The sequence below is a fragment of the Cetorhinus maximus genome, chromosome 13 (genome assembly GCF_964194155.1).
Source record: "Cetorhinus maximus chromosome 13, sCetMax3.hap1.1, whole genome shotgun sequence".
NCBI classification, from domain to species: domain Eukaryota; kingdom Metazoa; phylum Chordata; class Chondrichthyes; order Lamniformes; family Cetorhinidae; genus Cetorhinus; species Cetorhinus maximus.
In genome coordinates, this window is record NC_135891.1 from 8,160,071 (window position 1) to 8,181,282 (window position 21,212).

A 21,212-nucleotide genomic window follows, 5' to 3' on the forward strand; every position below is an offset into this window, starting at 1 on the left:
CCGCTGCAGTCCACGTGGTGTAGGTACACCCACAGTGCTCTTGGGGCAGGAGTTCCAGGCAATAGACCCAGTGACAGTGAAGGAACGGTGATATATTTCCAAGTCAGGATGGTGTGAGGCTTGGAGAGGAACTTGAAGGTGGCGGTGTTCCCATGCATCTGCTGCCCTTATCCCTCTAGGTGCTAGAGGTCGCGGGTTTGGAAAGTGCTGTCGAAGAAGCCTTGGTGAGTTGCTGCAGTGCATTTTGTAGACGGTACACACTGCTGCCACTGTGTATTGGAGGAAGTGAATTTTTAATATGGTGGATGGGGTGCCAATCAAGCAGGCTGCTTTGTCTTGGAAGGTGTCAAACTTCTTGAGTGTTTTCAGAGTTGCACTCATTCAGACAAGTGAAGAGTATTCCATCACACTCCCCTCCCGACTTGTGCTGTGTGTTAGAGCCATGTCTACAAGAACTAGATTTCCTTTTCAAAATTTGGAAGGATATTGCATTATTTGGACACTTGGGAGCTGACCTGAAAGTTCATAAGTTCATCTTGGACTGGAGTGAGCATGCCTTTTCCAAGAAATCACATGACATCAGCTAAATGACCAGCATGGCAATTGTGGAGGGGAGCTATTTGTTTATTTGAACTGCAATCACTTCAATTGATGGGAATAAAAAAAACTCTTTTAAAGGCAAAGGCCTGGTGATTTACTGGAAATCACCTGATGGAGGAGCTTTATGTTTTGAACTTTGTTGTTTTGAACTCAGTTAAGAATGAACTGAGAAGGGGAAAAGCTGCCCAGCTCACGCTCTCCTTGCATTGCTTGAAACTGAGTATGATTGTCAGTATCCTCATCTCAGTGAAACTTGTCTGTATTTGGAAACCCGAGAGGCTAAGACGAGAAGGATTAATCCGGCTTTATTTTCCAGCAAGCTAAAGCTCCGTTGGTGAGAACCTCCAGATATCTACTGGGACTATCGATCCATCTTCCCACGAGGGAGCATCACTTTGACAGCATCAAACCATGCAAACTTGATCCTTTTTTATAAAGTTTCTTTCTTAAACTTTCAATCTTTGCGGAGACCCTATTTCTTTATCCTTTATTTCTGTATGTGTATATCTGTGTGTGTGTGTGTGTGTTCTGGGGAAGGTTAAAAGAGATAGATGATTACACTCATAAGACCATAAGCGTAGGAGCAGAAGTAGGCCATTCGGCCCATTGAGTCTGCTCTGCCATTCAATGAGATCATGTTAAGCTAACTGGCCTATAGTTACCTATTTTTTGTCTCCCTTTTTGAATAAGGGTGCTACATTGGCCGTTCTCCAAACCTCTAGGACTTTTCCAGAAGAAGATTACAACTAGTGCATCCACTAACTCTGTAGCTACTTCTTTTAATATCATAGGATGCAACCCATCAGGTCCAGGGTACTTATCGGCCTTTAGCCTCATTAGTTTCCCTAGTACTTTTTCTCTAGTAATAGTTATTGTATTTATTTATTTCCTCTACACCCCCCCCCCACCCCCACACGCCACTTTTGCCCCTTGATTATTTAGTATTTTTGGTATGCTATTAGTATCTCCTACGGTGAATACTGAAGTAAAGTATTTATTCAACTCCTCTGCCATTTCCTGGTTCCCCATTATTATTTCCCCAGCCTCATTCTCTAAGGGGCCTATGTTCTCTTTGGCCTCTCTCTTCCTTTTTATATATTTAAGGAAGTTCTTGTCCGTTTTTATATTACTTGCTGGTCTACCCTCAAAGTTTATTTCTCCCCCTTTATTTTTTTTTGGTCATCTTTTGTTGGTTTTTAAAACTTTCCTAATCCTCTGGCTTACCATAAATCTTTGCCACTTTGTATGTTTTTTCTTTCAATTTGATATTGTCCTTAACTTCCTTGGTTAACCATGGTTGGTTTATCTCCTTCCTTGTCCTTCTTCTTCACTGGGATATATCTTTGTTGAGAGTCATGAACTATTTTCTCAAACGCCTGCCATTGTTCATCAACTGTCTTTTCTGCCAAACTGCTTTCCCAGTCCACTCCAGCCAACTCTGCCCTCACTCCTTTGTAATTACCCTTATTTAAGTTTAGCACAGTTGTTTCCGACCCAAGTTTCTCATTCTCAAACTGAATGCTAAATTCTACCATGTTATGGTCACTGTTTCCTTGGGGATCCTTTACTCTGAGATCATTTATTAAACCTGTTCACTACACATTACCAGATCCAAAACAGCCTGATCCCTGGTTGGATTCACAACATATTGTTCTAAGAAACTGTCCCGAATACACGCTATGGGCAGAATTTTGCCCTTGGCGTGCAGGCTCGGAGGGTGCGGGCAGGGGCAGTCAGGAAACCGACTGCTGCCCGTGATCGGGCCCGGAAGGCAGTTTCACGCTGGCTGGCCAATTAAGGCCCACCCAGCGTGAAACGCCAGCGGCAGCGCTTAACGCTGCCTGTGCCTGTGGGGGGAGGAGTGCGAACCAGGCGAATGCGATGTTCACCCATGTGCGCGCTACACAATCTCACTGAGGCAAAGAGCTGCCTCAGGAAGATGAACTGATTTCAGAAAAAATATTAAATATTAAAAATATTAAAGATTTTATAAATGTAATGAAACATGTCAGGGACATACTATTAATGAAAAAATAACATTTTTATTTGCTTTTGGAAACCTCATCCTGCCCGTAAGGTTGGACGGGCAGCGAAAAATTTAGGTTAATTGCGTTTTTAATGGCCTTAATAGGCCTTTTAATTGTCGGCGGGTGCGCTGCCAACTCCGGTGTGCACCTGCCAACCGAAATATCGCGTGTCATTTTATGCCTGCCCACCGAGCTAAAAATTTTACCCTATGAATTCTTGCTCGTGTCTACCTCTGCCAATTTCATTTTCCAAATCTACATGAAGATTAAAGTCACCCATGTTTAATGTACTGCCTTTTTTACATCACCTCATTTTCTCCTGATTTATCCTGTCCTACAGCATAGCTACTGTCAGGGCGCCTATGGACTACTCCCACCAGTGTCTTCTTCCCCTTGTTATTTCTCACCCCTGCCCATATGGATTCTACATCTTCCGATCCAAGGTCCTTTCTTGCTATTGTACTTATTCCATTTCATACTAAACAAAGCTACCCCACCACCTTTTCCTTCCTGCCTGTCCTTTCGAAAAGTCACATGCCCCTGAATATTTAGTTCCCAGCTTCGATCTCCTTGTAACTATGTCTCCGTAATAGCTATAAGTATATAACCATTAACCTCTATTTGTGCCGTTAATTCATTTATTTTGTTCCAAATACTACATGTATTTAAGGGCCATTAATTTTGCCTTTTTACCATTTTTTTCCCCCTTCGACCCTAGTTGCTGCTGTTTTTTTAATGTTATATACTCTGTCCCTCATTACCTAAATAGCTGCCCTGCAAGGCTGCCATGTCCTTTTGCTTTGTAAGCCTACATGTCCCCTTTCCAGAATCCTACCTCACTCTCTTTAGTTTAAAGCCCTCTCTACAGCCCCAGTTATTCTGTTTGCCAGGACACGGTTCAAGTGAAACCGTCCCACCAGGACAGCTCCCTTTTACCCCAGTACCAATGCCAGTGCCCCATGAACTTAAATCCATTCCTCCCAACACCAATCTCTGAACCACACGTGTAACTCCTTGACTTTATTTCCCTATGCTCACGTAGCATTCCTGAGACTATTACCTTGGGGGTTCTGCTTTTTAATTTAGCTCCTAACTGTTCAAATTCTTTCAGCAGAACCTCCTTTCTAGTCCTATCCATGTCGTTGGTACCAACCTGGATGACGACAGCTCGATCCCTCCCCTCCCACTCCAAGTTCCTCTCTAGCCCTGAGGAGATGTCCTTAACCCTGGCACCAGGCAGGCAACACAGCCTTTGGGACTCACGCTCACGGCTGCAGAGAACAGTATCTATCCCCCTAATTATACTGTCCCCTACCACTACTTCGCTCTCGTTTCCTCCCCCCACTTGAATGGCTCCCTGTACCATGGTGACGTGGTCAGTTTGCTCATCCTCCTTGCAGTCCCTGCTCTCGTCCACACAGCTAGCAAGAACCTTGTAACTGTTGGACAGTTGCAGGGGCGGAGGGTCCTCGAACGCTACCCCCCGGGTCCCCATACCTACTTCACCTGCAGTCACACCCTTCTGTCCCTGATCACAGACCAAATTTGAATTACCTAATCTGAGAGGTGTGACTGCCTCCTGGAACAAAGTGTCCAGGTAGCTTTCCTCCTCCCTGATTGCATTGTCTGCAGCTTGGACTCCAGCTCCTCAACTCGGATCCGAAGTCCCTCGAACTGCAAACACTTGGTACAGATGTGTTTGCTCCGGATCACCTTGGTGTCCAGCAGCTCCCACATGCTGCAGCAGCAACACATCACCCGTCCTGCCATCGCTATCGTATTTTATTCAATTTATTAATTAATTACTCTAGTATCCCCACTCTTTACAGTTTATTATAATTACAGATTACAAATTGTGTATTCACCAGCTCTTGCAACTTGTTTTAAAAAAGTTTAATTTTATAATAAATCAACCAGAGAGTTCACTGAAAGAAGCCTGGTTAAAGTCTCTGTTATTCTGGGTCAAACAGCAGCGAAGGTGAAAAATTGGCCATTTTGTTGACTGAATTAAACTTTTAAAATAATGGTGCAACCTGTGGAGTAGTGGGGCCATTTAAACTGCGCACTCTTCCCATCCCGGTCGTAACACTTGTAGATGGTGGACAAGCTTGGGGGAGTCAGGAGGTGAGTTACTTGCTGCAGATTTCTCAGCCTCTGACCTGCTCTTGTAGGCACAATATTTATATGGCTGGTCCAGTTCAGTTTCTGGTCCATAATAACCCCCAGGATGTTGATAGTGTCCATCGCTGGGTAACTGTGTTTGCTCTAGGGACTAAACAAGTGTGTGAGAAAAATAGATGTTTGCAACCATGCACTAGTCATTGATTAATTCTGGGTGATTGATAGCTCTGATTTTGGGCTTTCTAGATCACGATAGACAATGATGGGGTAGCCATCAAAAGACAAGGATGAAGCATTTGCAACCATTTTCAGCCAGAAGTGCCAAGTGGGTGATTCATCTCCGCCTCCTCCTGAGGTCCCCAGCATCATAGATACCAGTTTTCAGCCAATTCGATTCACTCCATGTGATGGTAAGAAACGGCTGAAGGCACTGGATACTGCATAGGTACAGGCACTAACAACAACCTGGCAGTAGTACTGAGGACTTCTGCTCCATAACTAGCCACACCCCTAGCCAAACTGTTCCAGTACAACTAGAACACTGGCATCTACGTGATAATGTGGAAAATTGCCCAGGTATACTCTGTCCACAAAAATCACGACAATCCAATCTGGCCAATTACCATTCTCTCAGTCAGCTTTCAATCATTAGCAAAGTGATAAATGTGTCATACAGTGCTCTCAAGTGGCACCTACTGAGCAGTAACCTGCTCACCACTGCTGTTTATGTTCCGCAAGGGCCATTCGGCTCCTGACTTCATTACAGCCTTGATCCAAACATGGGCAAAAGAGCTGAATTCCAGAGGTGAGGTGAGTGTGACTCCCCTTAACATCAAAGCAGCATTTGACCAAGTGTGGCATCAAGGAGCCCTAGCAAATTTGAAGTCAAAGGGAATCAGGGGAAAAACTCACCACTGGTTGGAGTCATACCTAGCACAAAGGAAGATGGTTGCGGTTGTTGGAGGCCAATCACCTCAGTCCAGGACATTATTGCAAGAGAGTGTTCTAGGCCCAACCATCTTCATCTGTCTTCATTAATGACCTTCCCTCCATCATAAGGTCAGAAGTGATGAATACACAATGGTCGGCACTATTCGCGACTCCTCAGATACTGAAGCAGACCGTTCCCGCATGCAGCATGAGCTGAAGAACATGCAGGCTTGGGCGGATGAATGGAATTAGAGTTTGTGCCACAGAAGTTCCAGGCAATGAGCATCTCCAATAAGAGAGAATCTAACCACCTCCCCATGATGATTAATGACATTACCATTGTTGATTCCCCCATCATCAACATCCTGGGGTTACAATTGACCAGAAACTGAACTGGATCAGCCATATAAATACCATGGCTACAAGGGCAGGTCAGAGGCTGGGAATTCTGCAGAGAGTAACTCAACTCTTGACGCCCCAAAGCCTGTCCACCATTTATAAGGCCCAAGTCAGGAGTGTGATGGAAATCTCTCCATTTGCTCAGATAAGTGTAGCTGCAACAACACCCAAGAAGCTGGACACCATCCAGGACAAAGCAGCCCACTTAATTGGCACCTCATCCACCACAATAAAGATTCACTCCCTCCACCACCAAAACACAGTGGCAGCAGTGTGTACCATCTACAAGATGCACTGCAGCAACTCACCAAAGGTCTTTTGACAGCACCTTCCAAACCTGCAACATCTACCAATCAGGAGGACAAGGGAAGCAGATGCATGGGAACACCACCACCTACATATTCCACTCCAAGCCACAGATCATCCTGACTTTGAACTATATTGCTATTCCTTCACTGTCACTGGGTCAAGAACCTGGGCCACCCTTCCTAACAGCACTGTTGGAAGCACCTGCACCATATGGACTGCAGCAGTTCGAGAAGGTGGCTTCACACCCCTCCTCAAGGGCAATTTGGGTCAGGCAAAAATGCTGGCCTCATCCCCTGAAAGTACAGGAATGACGGTCACATTCCATGAAAGAATAAAACAAATGAGGAAGAGTGTGAAATATTGGATGTGTTGGGTTCCTATGACACAGAAAGACACCTAACACTGTATATTCAAAATTTCATCCTTATTGCTTTCTTTAAAAAAAGGACTTTTTCTGCTGAACAAAGAAATTGAAGATGGCTGCTACAAGTCACCTGATCACAGGGTTGGCCTTCTATCTGAGAACTATCCCCAGCAGTTTCAAGAACAAAAGAATTCTTTTTTCAGCTTCTGGAATTTCACACTTCATTGTACTTCAACAAAAGTAGAGGAAGTGCAGATGAACTGGCTCCCCCTCCTGAACCATTATAAAAGAGAAAGATCAAAACTCGTTACACTGAAAGAGACGCTAATAACCAATTTGTCTCTCGCCTAAGGGGCAAGGGGCACAGAAACTAATTGCTAAACTGCAATTAACCATTAATAGGCCATGTCATATGACATAAAGCCTCTGGCTTTTTGGACAGTTTTAACATTGCAGCTTTGGGCCTCACAATCAGACTGCTGTTTTAACATCTGCTGGACAGAACTACGGCAGCTGGGCTAGGTTAGGAGTCGGATACCACCTCTTAACTCCCCCCAAGCCTGCTTGTTTTTAAAAGTCTCTGATCAACACCTGTGAAGCGGTCTAAGCACAGAAAGCCCATCGTGCTGCAGCATAATTTGTTTCAAGGATTTTCGTATTGTTTAATTAACCAGAAACTCATCGGAACTGAACTTCATGAAGTAAACACCCTCTAGACTCTGATTTTGGAACGGACGTGAACTAATATTTATTTTTTCTGTGGTCCTTGTAATATAAAACTCATTTTCTCTATCCTCTCCCCACCCTTTTTACCGTGTATATGTGCAGAACGGGAAGTTGCTAACACTCCTTTTTCCGGGTTTTGAATGTGAAAATTTAACTAAACTTCTGAGTTAATTTTACCTCAAGTTTGCTGTGGATTATTAGTAAAATTGGGTCACCAAAAAACAAGTGGTTGGGAAAGCCCGCCACTGCTTATTCTTTTAAAAACTAATTAAAAACACCTTCTGCTTACGGACAGGTGGTAAGAAAATCAGTGCAGGTTGTCCGTCTCTCTCCTGCCTGTAACAGAAGAGATAAACATAGTGAGAAAGAGTTTACCATCTTTGAAAGTGGATTAATCACCAAGCCCAGGTGAAATATATTGCAGACTCTTAAAGGATGTGAGGGAGGAAATAGAGGTTCAACCATTATTTTCCAATCCTCTCCGGGCGCAGGCATAGTGCCATTGATTAAAAGGGCAGAAAGAAACAGGCTGAGTAATTACAGGACAATCAGCCTAACTTCAGTAGTAGACAAATTATTGGAAAACATTCCAAAAGACAGCATTAATCGTCATTTGTAGAAGCATTTAGAAAATGGCTTACAAAAGCATAATCAAACAGAATAGATTTAAGGGAAGGCCATGTCTGACTAACTTGGTTGAGTGTTTTGAGGAGAGTGTCATTGAGGGTAGTGTGTTTGATGTAGTCGATATGGATTTCAGCAAGGCTTTTAACAAGGTTCCACATGTCAGAGTGGGAGAAAAGCAAAAGTCCATGGGATCCAAGGGAAAGTAGCAAACTGAATCCAAAATTCCCTTGTGTCAGCTATGGCTCAATTGGTTGCTCACCTCCTGGGCTTGAGAACAAAAGCCCTGGCTGAGACTCCAGTGCAGTACTGAGGGAGTGCTGCACTATTTTCAAATGAGACGTTAAACAACCTGCTCTCTCAACTGGTGTAAACGATCCCAAGGTGTGATGTCAAAGAAGGGCAGGGGTGTTATCCCCAGTGTCCTGGCCAATATTTACCACACAATTAAAATCACAAAAAAAATTATGTAGTCATCAGGGCTCTTTGCTCCCTGTGCTCAACTTGGCTGCTGTGTTTCCTAATTACAACAGTGACTGCATTTTAAAAGCACTTTGTTGGCTGTGAATTCAATTCAGTGCTTTGAGATGTCCAGTGATTGCAAAACGTGCTATAGAAATGCAAATTTTTCTTCTTTCTTTCAGTGGCAACAAGCAAAAGGTCTACAGGCATTTTTGTGACTGGAAAGCGGTTTGCAGTGGGGTTCCACAGAGCTCAGTACTAGTCTCCTTGTTTTTCATGGCATTATTTAGACTTAAACGTAAGGGGTATGGTTAAAATGTTTTCAGATGATATAAAAAAAAATTGGTGTGTGGGGCTGATATTGATGAAAAAAAGCTAGATTTCAGGAACGTGTCAATGGTCTGGGCAGGTGGGCAGCAAAGAGGAAAATGGAATTCAGCCTGGAGAACTTTTGAGGGCAGCAGACAAGGTACAGAAATACACAATAAATTGTGGGATACTAAGTGCAGAGGAACAAAGGGTCCTTTGAGTACATGTCCACAGATCCCTGAAGGTAGATAAGGTGGTCAAGGAGGCATATGAGACATTTCCCTTTGTTAGACAAGGCATAGAAGAGCAGGGAAGTTATGCTAGAATTATATTAAACATTCGTTAGATCACACAACTGGTGCACTGCGTACATTACAGGAAGGATGTGATCACACTACAGAGGATAAAGCAGAGATTTACAAGGATATTACTAGGAATGGAGAATTTTACCATGAGGAAAGGTTAGATAGGCTGAGGTAGTTTTCTTTGTAACAGAGGAGGCTGAGGGGGGATTGAATTGAGGTATATAAAATTATGAGGAACCTAGATAGAGGGGATAGGAAGGAGCTATTTCCCTTAGCAGGGAGGTCAATAACAAGAGGGCAAAGTTTTAAAATGATTGGTAGGATTAGAGTGGAATTGAGAACAAACATTGTCACTCAGAATGGAACACACTGCCTGACAAGGTGGGTGGAGGTAGAAACTCTCATCGCATTTATAAAGCACTTGGATTTGCACTTCAAACGCAATAATCTACATGGCCATGGACCGAGAGCTGGAAAGTGAGATCAGGCTGCTTGGCTCTTTTTCAGCTCACACAGACACAAAGGGTTGAATAGCCTCCTATGCTGTAAATTTCTATGGTTGTACAGATGTTACATTCCTCACATTCAGCCAAATCTACTCCTCTGGTCAGTCCTCGCCCTACCTGTGCCCTCTGAATCAATGCGTGCCTTGACAAAATTTGCCATGCTCCTAGCCAAGCCGTTCCAGCACAGCTACAACACTGACATATCTAATGACATTTCATTTTGCAAGCTATTTCAGCTATGAATGCACAGTGCTGCACATGTATGGTACAGTATTTCAACTTGTACATTGGTTTTAACAAGAAATGTCCAAAGGAACCAAACTCGGCCATTAATGTCAAGTCCTATGGGAACCGAGGATTCACTTAAAGTTGTCACTTAAAAGTCAGTATTTTAAAGAACACAGTTCCAATTTTGAGAAATTAATGTAGATAATTTCTATTAACTATTTCACTGACACCCTGCTAGCACGGCTGGATATCGTGAAACTCTCAAGGAAGTCTAACTTTAGTGTTAGTCTCATAAATATATCAGTTTCTAGCTGTATGTTCCTAAATAGTGAAATTGACAAAAAAAACCGACCAATATATTTCAGAGAGCTTATTTTGGCGGTTAGTAGTTGGGATTTTGCAACAGAACACTGGAATTAGTATTGGAGCGGGAGAAGACTCACATGGAGCATTAGAATAGACCAGTTTGGCCAGAAGGCCTGTTTCTGTGTTGTAAATTGTCATATGTAACTGAACCTGCAGCATTTTGCTGGAGAAATTATCCTGCTTTCGTTGGGAGGCTATTCTGTAATTTTGCTCATGTTGTTTGCTGCAGTTTGTGGAGTTTGTAAATAGCTTGGTAACATGCAGTAAAATAGACAGTTTGCCTCAATTCCTGTTGTAATGCCCGCCTCAACTTCAACTTGTTGGCTGACAGTCTGGTGTCAATATTCCTTGTTTAAAGTTAACCTAGGAAATCAAACATACGCCCTTCATTATCGGGCCAGGTTACTAAGATACCCCCCCAGATGAGAAAGTGTTTGCTGGTTAGGATAATCACTTGTAGCCTTTAAAGTTCACATTTGCCACGCAAGACACCAATATCAATGTGACTGATGATCAGGAACACATCTAGACAAAAGTCTCCGCTGCCTGTATCCTAACTCGTATCAAGCTTTTGCTGTGGCTTGCTGACCTGCCATTCTGGCAAAGTCTTGTCCCTCCTACCTTTAACTTCTTTCAGCCCTGAAGTCTCACTACATTCCAATTCTGTTTTCCTGCACATTCTCCCTTTTAATTACTCCACCACTGGCAGCAGTACCTTCAACTGTATAGGCCCTAAGCTCTGGAATTCCATCCTTAAACCTCTCTAGGTCCCTCTCCTTCTTTAAGACACTCCTTAAAACCTACCTCTTTGACCAAGCTTTTGGTCATCTATCCTGATATCTTGGATGGCTCAATCAAATTTTGTTCAATACGCTTGTAAAGCACATTGGGATATTTTACCACTTTGAAGGGGTTATAAAAATGCAAGATGTTGCACACACTTTAAAAGGGAAATAAGCATAGTCTTATATCCAGAAGCTGTATCAAGGGTTAAATATTACACATTTGTTGCTTTACCAAGTTAAGGAGCAGGTTTTATGTTTTTACTTAACACCTTATTACTCTAATTTGAAACATTACGTGGCAAGTGTAGCATGTTTGGGAGGAAAAAGACTTAACTGTTATAAAAGCACAAAGGGAAGCCATTCAGCCCATCAAATCGATGCCAGCTTTCCATGGAGCTATCTAGTCAGCCCCATTCCCTCACTCTATCCCCATAGCCTTGCAAGTTTCATTTCCTTCAGCGCCCCCTTCGTAGGCAACGAGTTCCAGGTCATTAGCACTCGCTACGTAAAAGAGTTCTTCCCCACATTCCCCTGCAACTCTTGCCCAAAACCTGTGTCCCCTAATCCATGTACCAGAGAAAAGGGACAGTTTTTCTCTGTCAACGTTATCCAACTCTAACCTTGTAGATAAAATCCCTCAATCTCTGGAACCATTCTGGTAAATCCCTGCACCCCATCAAGGATTGTCACATCCTTCCGAAGGCATGGTGACCAGAACTGGATGTAATACACTAGTTTGGCCTAACCAGAGCTTTATAAAGCTTCAGCATAACTTGCTTGCTTTTACTATTTATGAAGCCCAAGATCCCACAAGCTTTTCCATCTATTTTCCCAATATGCTCTGCCACCTACAAATGCACATGATGGCCCAGGTTCCTCTGTCCCTGCAACTGTGGCATTATGTCCATATGGTCTCTCTCTCCCTCTTCTCTCAAAATGAAACACCTCACATTTCTCTGCATTAAATTCCATCAGCTGCTTACCTGCCCAATCTGCTAGCCTATGATCTGTTGCAGTAGATTGGTACCATCCTGTTTGCCACACCTCCAAGTTTGGTATTATCAGCAAATTTTGTTACTGTATTCCAACATACAATTCATTTATATATAATCAAAAAAGCACCGGCTCTTGGGGAACATCACCACCATCCTCCTGTCTGAAAAACCACCATTTACTACAACTTGCTGTTTAGTGTCCTTAAGTTTTTTTTAAAAAATCCAAGCCAATAAAGTCTCCTATTCCACAAAGCTCAATTTAATTAACCAGCCTTTTATGTGGTACCCTGTCAAAAACTCTCAAAATCAATATAGACAACTCCCAAATATTTAATCAAAAAATTCGATCAGTCAAGTACTATCTGCCTTTTTACAAATCCACTTCGGCTCTCAATTTTTTGAGTGCCTGTTAATTTTTTCCTTGATTATAATTTCTAAAACCATTGATGTTAATGACTGGACTGTAGTTGGAATGTCCTTGCACAGCTTTTCTTGGACAAGGGTTTTCCAACTTTCCAATCTTCTGATAATCCCCCATATCTAGGGAAGTTAGGAAGATTATGGCAAGCCCTTCAGCGATCGCCGCTCCTACTTCCCTTAAGAACCTGGATGCAAGCCATCAGGACCACGTGACTTATCCTTTTTAAAAAAAGCCAGCCTTGCCAGTACATCCTGACTTTGAACCTATGGTTCCCAAAGCTCTGCACCACTGAGGTTTTCCTCACCTCATTTCTGGGTCTGTTGTAGCCGAACTGAGCAAATGATTGCTATGGTTAATTAACATTTCATCTATCATTGTATCATAGCGATATCAAGATGAAAGGCGGCAAATTAGGTCATCTTTAGTAATTCCTAGGTTATAAACTCTTTCCTCCCATTTTTGCTTTTAATAGCACTGTGCCAATTCAGAAGTGCATTCTTTGTCTTCTGTGTATCAATTAATCTGTACCAAGTACTTTTACTTTATATACATCAGTATAGTGCAAGAGTCAGCAACCTCTTTTTACCAGAACAGACTTTTAAAAAATCTTTCCTAAAAAGCTATTGGGAACAAAATGAAAATTCAACATTTCTAAACCAAATACTTGGCAAATAATGAAGTCTCTCTATTAGAATACATATAAAACACATGCAGAGTTTATGTATCGATAGAAAAAAATAAATTATACCTAACTCAGTTATCGTGTTTTTGATTTTGAAAAAAATAACTTTGTCATTAAAGTCACCTTTCAAAAAACTTTTAACTTAACATGCATAGAATTAAGAATTTTATCAGCTATTGATTCTCGATTAAAAAAGTAGCTTTTTATAGTGGAGTAATTTGTCTCAGCTATATTAGAAACAATAATTACAACCATAAAACCGGCTCCTCAAATCAATAGCATAATCCATAACCATGGTGTAGTTATAACCACTCCCAAGTTTATTTGATTTTTTTGTTAAGATAATCATTTGAGGCCATAAATTGCAAACATAATGAAGAATTAGCTTTTTATCCCCACAATAAAAAGTATCTTACTTTTCTTGTCTTAATTTTTTAGGCTTTTTTGATCTAACTGGAAAACGTTTGAGAGCCACAAATGCATTGTTAAAAAGCCGCATGCGGCTCCGGAGCCTCAGGTTGTTGACCCCTGGTCTAGTGTGTACTTCTGGCACATTGAGGAACAAGATAATGTGGTGGTCATTCCATTTGATAGACTATATTAAGATTAAAAGATAATTGCTAATTCTGGTTCTGCAATCCCACACACAAAAACGGGGTTTTTGGCTTGATTTGCTTAAAGAAAGGATCTTATTGATCTGAACACCACAGGAAAATGTTGTAACACCTGGATCACAACGCCCACAGCCTGAAAGGAATGCATGAACTTCCATGCAAATGAAACAAGAATTAGAAGAACCAAATAGATTGAATTACTCAAATCTATACACAACACCCAGCAATATTGATGCAAAGAAAATTCAGATTTTCCCCAAGTGTTTTTCTCTTATTTATTGAGTGATTTTGCATTTTTTATACAAAATTTATACCAATTACAAAATCCTTACTTTGGAATAGAAATACCAGGCTGCTTTTAAATCACACTAGAGAAGGGAAAAAAAGGTAATGTTTACACTCCGGAGCTCATAGAGCTTAAAAAAAAACAGCAAAAGACACCACGCATGGCCAGACAAAATTATTATTACCCTTTTCATCTTAATTTCTTAGATTGTGCATTTACAAAGAAATCTTTATGAACTTTTCCAATGTTTTTCCTGAAGGTTTTCTACAATATAAAGGCAGTGAGAAACAAAATTTCCTTTAAACTGGCCTTGGGTTATTCTAAGCACATGAAATTAAATTACAGAAAGACTATGCTTACCTGTAATTAATATCCAATAGAAGGTGCACTGAAAATGATTATATTTGGCTCTCTTATTTGACAATGGTTTAAAAAAAACGAAAAATGCAATGAGGAAAAAATAACATCAAACTACAATTTAAGCCTGTCCGTACAGTCAAGCCTTGTGAACTGACATCACCTCCAATATTAACTGCACCTTGATCTCCTTCATCAATTACAAATGGTGGATAGTAATACTTCTTGCTTTGAGTCAGGGAGGCCTGACTAATGAGGTTTGTAGTTGTTTGTAGCTTCCTTCCCGATTCAGCAATGTTGCAGTGTTTCATTTCCCACTCTGTTAATTCTTGACTTTATTTCTCACCCCTCCACCACACCCCCACCTCCCCCTTCTTTATTCAACCACAAGTTTAGGTATTTTAAGGTAAGATTAAGTTTGTCTGGCCTCGATCCTATGGAAGCACAAGGATAGCACATCACTGTTATAACTGTATTTACATAAGAAAAGCTCATGAGGGGGGTGAAGGTCACCACTGAGAAAGGACCAAATAAGGCCAACTGTATATACAATAGCTTTAATCTTAAACTGTTGCCTAGAGACCAACTGTACACAAAGGCTATTTAAACTCCGTTTCTTTGCAATTTACCTTTTATATAATGAAAACCCAGAACTTTGGTCATAAGAATGCTAGCCAAACCTAGTTTTAACACTTTCTAGAACTAGGTGTAATCACGTTTCTAATATTAGACAGGCTGAGGCTGACTCTGGTATAGAAAACCACTCCAGTTATCAATTATGAACATGGAATGGAAACTGGCTGAAATTTCGCCCATTGTACATTTGTCACGTAAATTAAAATCTGAATATATCCCCAGTATATTTCCAACTGATACTAATCCAAACTTCTGGATATCAGTGTAAACTGCGTCATGTTTGAACTCCAGGCTATCAATACATCAGCCTAAAATGGTTGGCAATATGAATCACCAACAACAATCAAAAACAAATCTGTAGCCACAGAGAGGGCCACTTTTCCAGTTAGTCTAAAGAAACTTAACTGGGCCTCTTTTCCGGATTCTATGTAAACTCACTTCAACATTCCATTTAACTTGCCCCATATATTGTTTCAAGAGGGCCACTAACCCTCATCTTGCTGAATCAACTGGGACGCCACACAGTTAGCAGAATAAATGCAGTGAATGGTCAGTACTCTGAGTATTAACTGTGCGGCCTTTAATTCACAAGAGCTGCAACCTATGTCTTTGAAGATTACCTTTTCCAATACCGCACTTAGATGCAATAGTATTTTCACAAAATGTTTATGAACTGATATTTTTAAAAAATTTAATAGGCTCATCTGCCGAGTCTGATCAGAAGAACACCAAAATCAATTAACTAAACATATAACTTAAAATGGGTAAAAAGAGTGCAGTGCTATTTCTATGGAGTCCACTTGACTGCAGTAGTCTTATTACAGACACCACAAAAATAACTTCAAAGCCCCAAATTAAACTGTCTTTCAATATTTGTAGGCTTTTTGCTGATCAGATCATCAATGCTGTGACATCGAAGTGTAGTACACTGCACCAAAAATCAAAATAAAACAGCCTGAGGGCGTTTGTGTAAATCTACTTCTGCCATTTTATTTCCTTCCACTAGGGCTTGGCAAGATTGAAAAAAAACATTTGTCATAAGTTCATTGGGAGTTGTACGAGTTTCCCCCAGTACTTTTCACTTGCATCATCTGTACAGGTGACCACTATATAATTGTCCACATTCCTCCAAATTAGATGGAAATTCAGTTTCCTTGCACCTCCTATCGTCTTGCTGGAGTCAGCAGCTGAGTAGTCGTCATTGAATCTGGGAAGAGGTTGTGGTAGGTTGGAAGTGGCACATAGGCAGCAGTGATCATTTTTCCTGTGAAAGAAAAATGAGTTAAATTCCATATCAAAATCATCAGACACAAAGCAAATGCCACTGTTGATTAAGGGATGACTAATAGCCACCCAGCCAGGAAGTTAAAGATTCAATTCAGGCTCTGAGCAAGCTAGCTAATTGCAAACAGAGTAAAAATGGGAGCAACGCAAATGGGCATCAGCACTTTGCTCCAGTCTAAGACCCTTCTGCCGTAGTACAGGGAGGAGCTGGAACCCAAGGAATGCCCCATGGGCTGTATGCATTAGATAATGTTTTGACATGCACTTTATGTTGTAAATATAACCTGTAATTCGAAGTGTAGTGGGGCACCCCAGAGTACTGTATTGAGAGAAAATGAACTGTCATGCACTTTATGTAATGTCAAATTTGAACTATGTACTTTAACAAATTATACAAATAAAGTATAAATTTTTGAAAAAAATTCTGCTTTATTGATAAAGTGCCCATTTCTGCCCAACATCTATTTCTCCTCGCAAGCACTTTTGGAGTTTAGGGAAGAACGTGGCTGGGATGAATCTAACCAGATCCCTCCACACACAAGAGTCAAAAATCCAACTACACTCAATGCGAATGCTCACATTTGCAAAAAAAAAAGCAACTTATCCAAGTAAAAGAGGAGCTGGTGCTTAAAGATCAGCATCTTCACGGAAGGAGTAAAGGACTGCAGAAAACTTGTAAAGGAAAAGAATACTTGAACAGCCCACTAAATCTGCTCCAAACATCCAGGTAGATTTCCTGGCCACTAACGATACTTTCCTCAGCCTTTTATTGTAATTCAACTTCCACAAACAAATAACTGTCGGCTAAACGGAGGGATTGAGACAGTGTCTCAGTATAAACTATAGGCACAAATATACAAAAATATTTGCAGCACAATTTAAACTGTACCCACCTGCAAACCATCTTCCATGCAACGCGCCAACAGCAGCAGCTGCAGCAGCAATAGTCGGACACTTCACATAGACATTTCCCTAAAAGGAGAAAGCAAGGTCTCATTATATCTTTGACAAAAGTTCTAACATGGCATCAACACTCAACTTTTTTTTTTTTACAGTACTGTTACGGATCCAGCATTTTGTGTTTCATGCAGTTTCAGCATTTGCAGTTTTTTCTTACTGGATAATTGATTTTTCCGCCCCATGCTTACACTTTAAAGAAAAGGTCATTACATTTGCTTCCCCACCCCTGACCCTTGTTACATGTAGGACAGTTGAGACTTAATAACAGAACTATAGTAGCCGTAACTGATCAATGGACCAGCAGGGCTTCTAGAAACACAAAGAGGTGATACATGAACATAGGGCATTTTATTATGCTCCAGGTGTCCTCTAGTCAACTGGACCACAAAGGTGTGCTGTGCTGGCTCAAATGATCAAGGGCCACAAATCACAGTGCAGACGAGGCCCTTCGGCCCATCGAGTCTGCACCGATACGTGAGAAACACCTGACCTACCTACCTAATTCCATTTACCAGCACTTGGCCCATAGCCTTGAATGTTATGACATGCCAAGTGCTCATCCAGGTACTTTTTAAAAGGATGTGAAGCAACCAGCCTCCACCACCCTCCCAGACAGTGCATTCCAGACCGTCACCACCCTCTGGGTGAAAAAGTTTTTCCTCACATTCCCTCCTAAACCCCCTGCCCCTCACCTTGAACTTATGCCACCTTGTGACTGAACCTTCAACTAAGGGGAACAGCTGCTCCCTATCCACCCTGTCCAGGCCCCTCATAATCTTGTACACCTCGATCAGGTCGCCCCTCAATCTTCTCTGCTCCAACGAAAACAACCTAAGTCTATCCAACCTCTCTTCATAACTTAAATGTTTTATCCCAGGCAACATCCTGGTGAATCTCCTCTGCACCCCCTCCAGTGCAATCACATCCTTCCTATAATGTGGCTACCAGAACTGCACACAGTACTCCAGCTGTGGCCTCACCAAGGTTCTATACAACTCCAACATGACCTCTCTATTTTTGTAATCTATGCCTCGATTGATAAAGGCAAATGTCCCATATGCCTTTTTCACCGCCCCACTAACATGTCCCTCTGCCTTCAGAGATCTATGGACACACACGCCAAGGTCCCTTTGTTCCTCAGAACTTCCTAGTGTCATGCTGTTCATTGAACACTTCCTTGTCAAATTACTCTTTCCAAAGTGTATCACCTCACACTTTTCAGGGTTAAATTCCATCTGCCACTTATCTGCCCATTTGACCATCCCGTCTATATCTTCCTGTAGCCCAAGACACTCAACCTCACTGTTAACCACCCGGCCAATCTTTGTGACAACTGCAAACTTACTAATCCTACCCCCCACATAGTCATCTATGTCGTTTATATAAATGACAAATAATAGGGGACCGAGCAGAGATCCCAGTGGTACACCAATGGACACTGGCTTCCAGTCACTAAAGCATCCTTCTGTCATCACCCTCTGCCTCCTACAACTAAGCCAATTTTGAATCCACCTTATCAAACTACCCTGTATCCCATGTGCCTTTGCTTTCTTTATAAGTCTCCCATGTGGGACCTTGTCAAAGGCTTTGCTGAAATCCATATAAACTGCATCAACTACACTACCCTCATCTACACACCTGGTCACCTCCTCAAAAAATTCAATCAGATTTGTTAGGCATGACCTACCTCTGACAAAGCCATGCTGACTATCCCTGATCAAACCTTGTCTCGCCAAGTGGAGATAGATACTCTCCTTCAGAACTTTCTCCAATAGTTTCCCTACCACTGGCGTGACACTCACTGGCCTGTAGTTCCCTGGCTTATCTCTACAACCCTTCTTAAATAGCAGAACCACATTAGCTGTTCTCCAGTCCTCTGGCACCTTCCCCGTGGCTAGAGAGGAATAAAAAATTTGGGTCAGAGCACCTGCGATCTCCTCCCTTGCCTCCTTCAGCAGTCTGGGACACAAATCACCTGGACCTAGAGATTTGTCCAATTTTAAGCCCGCCAACACCTCCAATACGTTGTCACTCCCTATATCAATTTGCTTAAGAACCTCGCAGTCTCTCTCCCCGAGTTTGATACCTTCATCCTCATTCTCTTGGGTGAAGACGGATGTGAAGTATTCATTCAACAGTCCAGCAATGTCCTCTGGCTCCACCCATAGATTGCCCCCTTGGTCCTACTCTTTCCCTGGTTATCCTCTTCCCATTGATATACTTAGAATATCTTGGGAATTTTCCCTACTTTTACCAGCCAGAGCTTTCTCATATCCCCTCTTCGCTCTCCTAATTGCTTTCTTAAGCTCCACCCTGCACTTTCTGTGCTCAACTAATGCCTCCCCTGATTTGCTTCCCTTGTACCTGCTAAAAGCTTCTCTTTTCCTTCTCATCGTAACCTGAATATCTCTGGTCATCCATGGTTCTCTGGGCTTGTTACTCCTTCCTATCACCCTAGAGGGAACGTGTTGAGCCTGTACCCTCCCCCATTTCCTTTCTGAACACCTCCCACTGCCGCTCTGTAGATTTCCCCACAAGTAACTGTTCCCAGTCTACCTTGGCCAGATCCTGCCTTGTTTTACTAAAATCCACTCTCCACCAATCCAAAACATTTTTTTTGCAACTTGTCGATTTCTTTGTCCATAACAAACTTAAACTGTACCATGTTGTGGTCACTATCGCTAAAATGCTCGCTCACCACCACCTCAGCTGTGGCTCAGTTCATAGCACCCTCGCCTTTGAATCAGAGGGTTGTGGGTTCATGTCCCACTCCCGGAAACCAAGAACTGTGATTGTACTCGAAAGAGTTGCAATCTGTGACTGTTGATAACTCGAAAGAGTTTCATTCCCCAGAATTAGGTCCAGCGCTGCACTGTGGCTTGTTGGACCCTCTACATATTGATCAAAAAGTTCTCCTGTCACATTTCAAGAAATCCACTCCACCCAAGCCCTTAACACTATGTCTATCCCAATTAATGTTGGGAAAGTTGAAATCACCTAATATAATTACCCTATTATTGTTTTTACACATCTCTGCAAATTGCGCACATATTTGTTCCTCAATTTCCCGCTGACTATCTGGGGGTCTATAAACAAACACCTAACAATGTGGCTGCCCCTTTTTTATTCCTAAGCTCTACCCACAAAGCTTCATTCGATGCCCCCAAGATATCATCTCTCCTTACTGCAGTAACTAACTCCTTAACTAATAATGCAACGCCTCCTCCTCTTTTACCCCTCCCATCTCTCACCTGAAGATTCTATATCCCGGAATTTTGAGCTGCCAATCCTGCCCTTCCCTCAACCATGTCTCAGTGATGGCTACTATATCACAATTCCACATGTCAATCCTCACCCTTAACTCATCCGTTTTACCTGTAATACTCCTGGCATTAAAGTAGAGGCCACCCAGCCTTGCCTTACTCCCTTGAAGCTTAATGCAGCTGTACTCCCTCTAACTTGATTTGTTTTACTGTATTATGATGTGTCCCTATTCTGCTAACATTCTATGTCCCCTCCCCCTGCCGAATTAGTTTAAACTCCTCCCAACAGCACTAGCAAACCCGCCTGCAAGGATGTTAGTCCCGCTCTGGTTCAGATGTAGACCGACCCGCTTGTTCAGGTCCCAACTTCCCCAGAAACGGTCCCAGTGATCCAGGAATCTAAAACCCTCCCTCCTGCACCAACTCTTAAGCCACATATTAATCTACGCTATTTTCCTACTTCTGAGCTCGCTAGCATGTGGCACTGTGAGTAATCCAGAGATTAGAACCCGAGAGGTCTTGCTTTTTAGTCTACTGCCTAACTCCCTCAATTCTTGATTCAAGACCTCATCCCTCTTTCTACCTATGTCACTGGTACCAACATGTACCATGACATCTGCTTTATCACCCTCCCCCTTCAGGATGCCCTGCAG

General features: G+C 42.1%; 1 protein-coding gene across 1 annotated transcript in view; it reads right to left on the reverse strand.

Moving 5' to 3' along the window:
* Window positions 1-14,034: 14,034 nt before the first annotated feature.
* Window positions 14,035-21,212, reverse strand: part of rbm39a (RNA binding motif protein 39a) — a 41,606-nt gene continuing 34,428 nt past the window's right edge. Inside the window, exons 16-17 of the mRNA XM_078554874.1 lie at window positions 17,230-17,308; window positions 14,035-16,316 (exon numbers count right to left, since the gene is read on the reverse strand). Coding sequence (XP_078411000.1) covers window positions 16,216-16,316; window positions 17,230-17,308 — 180 coding nt within the window. The 3' untranslated portion in view covers window positions 14,035-16,215. The remainder of the gene's footprint in view (window positions 16,317-17,229; window positions 17,309-21,212) is intronic.